Source organism: Vanessa cardui, chromosome 2 (genome assembly GCF_905220365.1).
Source record: "Vanessa cardui chromosome 2, ilVanCard2.1, whole genome shotgun sequence".
Classification (NCBI taxonomy): domain Eukaryota; kingdom Metazoa; phylum Arthropoda; class Insecta; order Lepidoptera; family Nymphalidae; genus Vanessa; species Vanessa cardui.
This window is the reverse complement of record NC_061124.1, coordinates 9623334-9632689: the sequence shown is the minus strand read 5'-3', so window position 1 is coordinate 9632689 and position 9356 is coordinate 9623334. Positions and strand designations below refer to the sequence as shown.

At 31.4% G+C, this 9356-nt stretch overlaps 3 protein-coding genes across 3 annotated transcripts; 2 read left to right on the top strand and 1 right to left on the bottom strand.

The window, feature by feature from the left end:
• Nucleotides 1-16: 16 nt before the first annotated feature.
• Nucleotides 17-3909, bottom strand: LOC124542692 (COP9 signalosome complex subunit 6). Its single transcript, XM_047120613.1, has 6 exons — nucleotides 3470-3909; nucleotides 3266-3397; nucleotides 2220-2371; nucleotides 1945-2110; nucleotides 1644-1837; nucleotides 17-1341 (listed from the first exon to the last, which is right to left on the bottom strand). Exons 1-6 carry the CDS (start codon nucleotides 3711-3713, stop codon nucleotides 1201-1203), a joined length of 1029 nt encoding a protein of 342 aa, XP_046976569.1. The 5' UTR covers nucleotides 3714-3909; the 3' UTR covers nucleotides 17-1200.
• Nucleotides 3910-4240: 331 nt separating this feature from the next.
• Nucleotides 4241-9342, top strand: LOC124536595 (peptidyl-prolyl cis-trans isomerase G). The gene is made up of 6 exons (XM_047113129.1): nucleotides 4241-4466; nucleotides 5640-6836; nucleotides 6910-7234; nucleotides 7659-7802; nucleotides 7899-7974; nucleotides 8641-9342. The coding sequence occupies exons 2-6, from the start codon at nucleotides 5648-5650 to the stop codon at nucleotides 8797-8799; spliced, it is 1893 nt and encodes a 630-aa protein (XP_046969085.1). The 5' UTR covers nucleotides 4241-4466; nucleotides 5640-5647; the 3' UTR covers nucleotides 8800-9342.
• Nucleotides 4466-5715, top strand: LOC124536611 (phosphatidate cytidylyltransferase, mitochondrial). Its single transcript, XM_047113130.1, has one exon. It carries the CDS (start codon nucleotides 4505-4507, stop codon nucleotides 5513-5515), a length of 1011 nt encoding a protein of 336 aa, XP_046969086.1. The 5' UTR covers nucleotides 4466-4504; the 3' UTR covers nucleotides 5516-5715.
• Nucleotides 9343-9356: the final 14 nt, after the last annotated feature.

The following is a 9356-nucleotide window of genomic DNA, read 5'->3' as shown; positions in this document are numbered from 1 at the left end:
AAATAAAATGCCATACTTATTTTATAATTATTTTAATATCTAAAAAATTTACATATTCAGTTACCGATTTCATACATCCAATGCGCTATTAACCGTACCCTGAAACGTTTTTCAAAGGCATTTTTGTAACAAATTAATAAGCACACATTCTCTTCTTGAACTGAATGAATTTTTATGTTACTAAGCCGAGCACGATTGCCAAAATTCAGCGCAAAAGACAGATGTCAATAAGTACTAATATCCTTATTTCAGGATATCTTTTTGTTCTTATAATAAATACGTTCACATTAAAACAATACAAAAGAGTGTGAATAACGGCTACTTTTATAAAACGGATATTCTGCCGTGGTATAACTAAAATGCAATAACTGACATCTTATCGAATTCCAAGTTCCAAATTTTGATGGCATATTAAAAAAAAAACTATCTATCGTCATATATTTGCAATTTTTTGATATCTTGATTTGTAATGGAAATAATTTTATGGTCCTATTATGGATAAGTTATATACATTTTTACAGCGTTTTTTGCTCTTAGCTCACAATTGAGTTAACGGCATTATAGATATACCACGGCAGTATTATTAAATTAGCAAATTTAGCATAAAGTCCAGTATGAGATAAACATTCGGTTTCTGAGAATTTTTGGACAGAAATATTGTCCTTTTAATCATTAATTTTTTGGTTAATATGATATGACATTAATTGCCATTTGGCAACATCAAAAGTAGATAATAATTTGTAAGAAATAAGTCAGACTTGGATAATTATATGAGCATTCCAATCTCGACTTTCCGCCTTCTTATTTCGGATATAGAATTAAAAAATTATATTTTAGAAAAAAATAATAATGCGGCTAAAATTAACTGATTCTATTACGAGACTATTCTGTATTACATAATTTATTTATTATATTCGCATTACATTACAGACATTTTTTTTTATAAATTTACTGAAGTAAAAAACCCAAACATCACTCGAAAATTCAATAGCAAGGAGTTCTTTAGGTGCAAATGTTAATATTTTGTAAGCTTGTAGGTGACACGGCTGATGAGTGAGGAATAGAACAATGGAAAAATAATTTCAATAAATATTGCCAAATTTAAAATATATGTAGACAATTGAAACCAACGTAATCTTCCAAACATCCTATAACACACAGCCTAATTTAACTTCTTTACGTTTTATATTAGCGTCCGCCCTAAAAGAAAAGTCCCCTCATGCGACGTCCCATGCCCTGCCTGTCGTACAGAACATTGAATCTGTTCACGAGTTGGTTAATCGCGTTACAGCCCTTGGTGATCGTACCCAGGTAAGTCATAAGCGCCACATCATTACATTGCTGAAACAAACAATAGTTATTTTTATTGTATTTTGTTAAATACAAATAATAAAATAAACTTAAGTACAGTTAATAAAATCAACCAATATAAAAAAAATATATGAATTTGAGCTATGAGTACCAAGTACCAATGAAATTCTGATAGGATCATCTCCAAGCTGAACCAGACGTAAGAATATTCATCCAAATTGTTTCATAAAAAATAATAAGTTTAATAACAAATATATAAGATATAAGATACTTTTTCCTCCCCCTTAAGAGATATAATGCTTTACGAAAATAAAATATAAAATTAAACTTACATTGTAGAAGTGCGTACGGAATTGCTGAGAAGTCAGTAATGGAAGTCTGTTAGAAAGCGCTCTTGCTTCTCTTAGAAGGGTCGGTCGCGGTGGCAGCGTGCCGTCGCGGATAGCCCGCACAGTCGCGAGCACCGCACGCACTCGAGAAACCAACATCTTTATAGCTGACCTTTGAGCTGTCAGATGCTCCGCAACTAAAAGATGTCATTTGTATTTAGAAAAAACTATTTGTATATGTATAGTGAATAAATTTGATAATCTGAAGTAGTCATATAACAAACTAGTAAAATCATTTGTGTACCTAAGCTATTCAGTGCCGCTTCGCCTGATGACACTCTTGCTACATGATCAACACCAATCCTCTCGGCTTCTTCAGCAGCCAAAGTGTATGTCAGAGGTGCAAGAAGCATAGTAGCCCGTCCATTTACCACATCTATTACTGACTCGTACAACACTACTGGCAATTGCTGAAAGAATTTAAAATTACTGTTTAAATACATTTTATAAACAAAATTTTATAGTTTTACATTTAGAATTACTATATTAACATAAATGAAAATATATTATTATTCTCACATCACCCTTCCTGCCGGCTGGATTTAGCATCAACATCACTGGGCATTCATTTATATCACAAATCTGTCGGTGGACAGCTATATCCTTCTCTGTTGGAGTGTCTCCCGTAGTATACCATCCCAGAAAGTCCATGTCTGAGAATACTTGCTTAACTACAAACATCAAATGAAGTAATGTAATATATTTAGTAATGGTACAAAATGTTAATTTGTAGCTACTCTATAAGAAACACTTCATCTAAGATCTAAATATGTGTGTACCATACTTGAGTGTATGTAAATTTGCTTTGTATCAAACACATGTGTAAGTTAGTATACAATACACAGAAATACATATATAAGGTTAAAAATGTCATAACATAAAGTAATAAGGAAATAAAAAAGTTAGTTTATTGATAAGGCAAATATTTGCATTATATTTATAATATTAATATTTAAACCAAAATCTGTAAAAATCAACAACTCTTTAATTACAACAATTAGTTAAATTCTTCTTAAGAAACTTTTCATATATAAATTGATTAAAATATAAATAGATTTAAAATGCCACTAAAAAGTTTGCAATGGATATTTTGTCTCAAATCCTAATATTATTTCACTTTTAAAGCATTTTTAAAATAATTTTACTGCAATACTGTTATTGTCTCCAATAGCATCAAACTTATTCTAAAATATTCTCTATTTAATCTTAGTTTATGGGTGCGAGAGGTGGCCTTATTTTTATGTGATCACGTAAAGCCTACTCTGTTAATGGCTTAAATATTTAAAAGAATTCTTTCCTTTAAAAAGTCCTATCTATGTAAGGAATGTTTTGTAGAAAATACAGTAAAAAAGAAATTTATATAAAACAATGTGTTATCTTCATAAAATAACATATTATTCTTAAAAATACAACTTGTGTACATCAACTTTTTACTTTATATTAAAAAATATATAAACACATAAAAATATTAATGAAAATATAAACAATTGTATCAAACTTTAGTAGTCCTGATATTTATAATGTATTATAATCAATACTTAACACAAAGAACATCTTATACTCACATTGTTCTTCCTTTAAATTATAGTAATCTCTATCTATAATTATATCGCCATCAATGACACTAAAAACTAATTCAAATGAATTCATTACTTCTATGTTCCGACCCTTTTGTTTGCCAATTAGAGCTCCGATAACTAAAAAAAAACACATGTTATGAAGAAATATCCCCACAAATAATTAACAATTATTAATATTATTAAGCTCACCAGTTTGTGGAGAACCCTCTTGAGCTCTCAACCTAGTCCAGTGTTCAGAAACATTCATAATAACTAATGGATGAAGAGAGACGGTTACGGAACCAGAAGTAGCGGTAGTTACTACGACGCTCTTTGGATTACCAGCAGCTGAAGGTGCGGGAGATGTGGGATTTGGCAAATCAACTGGCGGTCCCGATGAAGCACTTTCTACTTCTACCTCCATTTCAAAATCAATGCGGTCTGCACTAGACATGGTATTAACTTCTAAGTTAACTTCTTATACTTATTTCGTAACGACGTGAGCATATAATTGAAATACACAATGAAAACGGTTAATATTTAGCACATAACATTAGCACACTGTATTGTAATGTTTTCTTTAGCTTGAAGACTGGAGTTTACAAATTTTTTGAACATTTGACATTTATCAATCGTTCCATTGACGTTTTATAGATGTCTTCACAGATTAACGAATAATGCGAATATCTCTAGTTAATCTGTTTCTTACATATTTTTTGTCTTTTTAAAAGAGACAAATAGATATCAAAATTGATTTCAAAACACTAAATGTAACTAAATTGCTTTAAAAACTATATTTTTCACTCTATTAATAATAATATAATAAATAATATATAACAGTATTAAAAAAAATTAAAAAATACTTTGGCTTAGTACTATTAAAAAAAATTAATTTAATAAAAAAAAAATTAATAACGAAAAATATTACAAAACTTAATAGCTCGTCGTATATGTTAAACTCTATGGTCATAAGTCTAGTTGTGGCTTTTACTTTTGGTTGCGTGATTTCATTTTTGACGTTTAATCTGATCATTGATTGACAAAATGTGTTTTTCTCACAGTTATTATTCGTCGTAGCATAGTGAATTAAAACTAACCAATAAACGACCCTTTTCAGCATTACTAACTATAGTATTTAACAAAAAAACAATTACTCAGTTGGCGTATATTATAAACAAAAATCCATAGGAAACTGCTATTCATACAGGTCAGCTTACAAAACATCCTTGTATTTTGTTACTAATCATGGCATCTACAGCGGTAAAAGTGGCGGGTGCTGTCAAGGATATTTCTCCACTTTATTATAGAATACTGTCCAAATTCCCACAGAATTTTACATTCTGCTTTGCGTACGGATCAGCTGTCAAACCTCAAATAGGCAATCAAAAGAAGCATAATATGATCGATCTGATATACTGCGTAGATAACTCATATCGATGGCACGGCGCTAATATTGAGATGAATCCATCTCACTACTCAGCCCTGCGTTTTCTTGGAAAAGGGTTTGTTGCAAGATTTCAAGAGAATTGGGGTGCTAAAGTTTACTTCAATACTTTAGTGGATATCAAAGAGGAAAATGTAACTATCAAGTATGGTGTTGTCTCACAAAAGGATCTCATTGCAGATCTCTTAGACTGGAATGACTTATATCTGGCAGGCAGACTTCATAAGCCAGTGGAGATTATTAAACAAACAAATAGTTCCCACCTTCAAAATGCTCTCCAATCAAATTTACGTTCAGCCGTTCACACAACTTTATTAATTCTGCCTGAAACCTTTTCTGAGTATGACTTCTATTTTGCAATCTCTAATTTGAGCTATGCTGGTGATTTTAGAATGACTTTTGGGGAAAACAAAAACAAAGTTCGTAACATTGTTCAACCTCAACTACTAAACTTTCGAGAACTCTACAGGCCAATCTTACAGCAATTCCATGCCTATGTAGATTTTCCAACAGGCGATGTTCAATGTCATCAAGACATAAATCCTGAAACTAAATTGCATCACCTTATGCAATTACCTATGGTTCCACAGCAAAGGATAGTGAAGTTTTGGAATCATGGTGGACTTCAGCAAGACATGGAGGATGTTCTCCGAGCTGTAGCCTATGACATTGATTGTGCTGTTATATTAAGACAAATTTTAAAAGATCTTGTTTGGCAGTCTAGTGTGAGACAGTCATTAAAAGGCATTCCCACTGCAGGAATTTTAAAATCAATTCGTTACAGTGCAAAGAAAATTGCAAAAATGTTCTAATATCCTAGGAATAAGATAATTGTAAATATAGTTTAAGATGATAAAATCTAAAACAATAAAGCTATTGGATTATGTAAGTTATACCTTGTTTTTTATTCCTAATTAATTCCTTTTTTGTTTTTAGGTGTCAATATGTTATCAGATGAATCAAGCAGTGATTCAGAAACTGGCAGGTTCAAATGTCAATCAAAAACTCAAGGTAAAAGACCAAATGAAAATGATACCAAAAGGGAGAATTTATTTGGTAGATCTTCAGGAAGGAGTAGGAGACCTGATGACAGGTTAAACAGAGATATGGACAGAAAGAGAGATGAAAGAGAGAGGTTTGAAAGGCACTCTAGGGAAAGACATAGATACTCTAGATATTCTCCTGCAAGAAGAAGGCACTCTGGAGATAGGAGTAGGAATAGACGCACCCCAGAGAGGCATAGAGATAGACATGCCATTGACCCTAGAGAGATATCTAGACAACGAGATATTCGTAGCAGTAGTAGAGACAAATATAGACGCTCGAGATCTAGGTCATGTAAGTCTCCAGGAAAAGTGCGAAATGTAAAAGATGAGGTAAAAGCCATAATAACAGGAAAAGAAAAAAGTTTTGATGAAGTTGAGATAAAATCTAAAATTGAGAAATCATCATCTCCAGAAATGATGTCAAAAAAATCAACAGTACACAAACCCACTATTTCAGAGACTCAAAAAAGAATAAGCGATAGTCCCATTTTAATTGAAGAAAATGAAGGCAGTGATGCATCTGATATAGTACAACCTGGCTCTTATTATAAAATGATACCTGCAATTGTAAAGGAAAAATCTGAGGAATCTAGTGAAATTGATTCATCTGACGATGAAAAGCTAAGAGCCAAATTACTAAATTTGGAAAAGGAACTGCAGAAAACGAAAAAGAAAAAACATAAAAAGAAACATAAACGAAAGAGCTCAAAGTCTGATAAAGAGAAACAAGAGTCTTCAGCCACAGTTGAGGTAAGTAGTACCACTGACATACAAGAAGTGAAAGCCGATGTACCTTCTAAAATCCCCGAAACTGAAGTAACTTCTACCCAAAAAACTAATCAAAAAGAGAGTAGTGAAGAAGGAGAAATATTAAGTGATGACATTTCCCAATCAGACGTTGAAATTGATCCTACTGATTTACGGCACAAATTAAAACGATCTAAAACAGACAATCCAGATAAAGTACCGAAACTTGATGTCTGTGGACCAGCTCTACCTCCACATTTAGAAAGACGTTTTCAAAAAAGCTTATCCCCTGTAACTGAGGGTCCTACTTTGCCTAAACAAAACAAATCCCGAAATATAGGTAAAAAAATGTGATGTACTTATGTAATGCAGTTTAAAAAAGAAATTCTATTTAACAATTACATTTTTTACAGGACCGTTAATACCGGAAAAAATGCGCGAAATTTTAGCAGAGAATAGTGAAGTCGCCAGAGAAGTCATAAAATATGAGAGTTCTGATGATGATGGTATCGGCCCGTTGCCAGCTGGTGCGGAAGACAAGTGGTCTGATGCCCATCAACGACTAGAAGAGCGAGCTATTGAAATGAAGATCAAGACCCTTGATGGTCATTCATTGCTAAACTCAAATATCAAGTCTCGTGAGCAATGGATGTTAGAGTTGCCTGAAGGCAAAGCTAAATATTTAGGATTGGAAGCTCGATCTTTTAGAGCGAAAGCAGGACCCGACATGTCAGATAGGTAAGAAATACTTTTAAAGCAATATTCAGAATTCAATTCTTTTTTCATACTTATAATTCACACAAGATCCAATTTCATTTTTCAGTTTGTCATTTATCATTGTGCTATTTACTATGGCGATAATCTTGTAATTAAGAATTTCTTAGTGAATAGCCATAATGTATTTTTTATTTTCAAAATCTTAACATTGAAAATCGGCCCTTAACCTTGACATCTGTGACTACTGATAATAAAACAAAACAATTTATGACTTGTATAACTGTTAATATATGTTATACATATACTTTTTTTTGTTGTTTTGAATGATTATAAATGCTTTTTTTTCTGTAATATTATATTATATATCTAATTTTTTTGTCGCCCAATGCCTAATTCTGTCTGGAATGTCAGCTCTGTGAATAATAATTTAGATTAATCTGTTAAGGTCGAGTTGGACTGATACTCCAGAAGATAAAGCCCGAAAAGCTTTAGGTATACCTAAAGAAGAGGATGCAAATACAACACTTCAAAAAGAAGCACGGATCAGACAAATTGAAAGCCGAGATGAGGAACAGGAGAAGGCCGTTAGGTAAATTTAAGTGTATTTATTCAATATATATGAATTCACATACAGGTGATACTTCGTTTAACTAAAGTGTTAAATAATTTATTCATTTTCTTACAGAAAACATAAAAAGAAACACAAAAGAGAAGAGAGCCTTTTAGAAATACATCAAAAGAAATTGAAAAAGAAGAAGAAGGTAATATCCAACTTTTAATTGTTGTTTTATTTTAATTAATAATATCACAAATAATCAACATCATATTATTTAGTTCTATATCTTAGCAAATATCAATATACAGAGACATATGCTACATTAAACTTATCCACCTCATATTTTTGTATCCTGGACATTGTGTTTTGCAGTTTTTTTACTTTGTAAATGCAGCTTAAAATTAAAAATTGTATAGTAAAATAATTTAATTGGTTACATTCGAAAGATCTATGTTGCCATATCTGCGTGACAATCTTGTTTTGAACACGTATATTCTATCTCTATTGCTTTCTATTTGACCTAATCGGATAATCGAAGAGATATGGCACCCCAGGTGCCATCTTCTGATTTAAATGACATGATTAAAGAGTAAATTGTAAATTTATGATCGCTATTAATAGTAACGCTTTTGTTTTCAAAATAATTTTCAAAGTCAAACTGGTAAATTCTTATGTATTTTTTTTTATTATAGTTATGTAACATAATTGTAATTTCAATTGTAATACAAACATTTATTATACACTTATCTATAGATTTGTTATAAAATTGCGTTTTAAACGATAGCGAATTGCAATTGTCATTCATTTAAACTTAGTCATTTAAAATTTTAGTTTGAGTGACTATATTTTAAATACTATATTATATTCACAGAAGGATGAAAAAGACGATGAAAAAAAGGAACGGCGCCCGTTCAGTCGAGACGTTGATTTGGCGGTTAATCGCTTCGATGAGGCTCAAAAGAAGTCTATAATCAAGAAAGCACAAGCTCTGAATACGAGATTTTCAAGCGGCGAAGCTAAATTTTTGTAAAATTAAAACAAATAGTTATGAATTCCGTATGATATTATTTTAGTAGTTGTTATAAACGAGCTGATCACAATTAGGAAGATCGACTCGACTGACTGTTCTAGACTGAACCACAGTTCGATAATATGTTATACATATTTGAAATGTGGACTACATACGCCTTTACAATATTGTAGTATCAACTACGAGATGACGTCATCATATCCTCGTTTTTGTCTGTCATCTTGCTCCAGCTTCCACAAATAACGCTGGGAATATTAGCAAAATACATTTTAGGTTACGTTTCTTAATGTAAATATGTTGGCAAAAATATTAACTAGTAATTTTTTGTCCATATTTTATTTAATCGTTTTAGTAATAGTAATGTTTGAAGCAAAGGTAACAGTTGAAGGGGACATCGTTAGCACCGGGTTTTAATAAATTTCGATGGGATTTTAATTTTATAACTTAATTGATTTAATAAATAGTAGCAGTTTACAAAATTACTTTTAGTTCAATACGAGTTCTGTAACTCATCATCATTAATTTTGTTCACTAAACAAGAGTCAAATAAAACAATA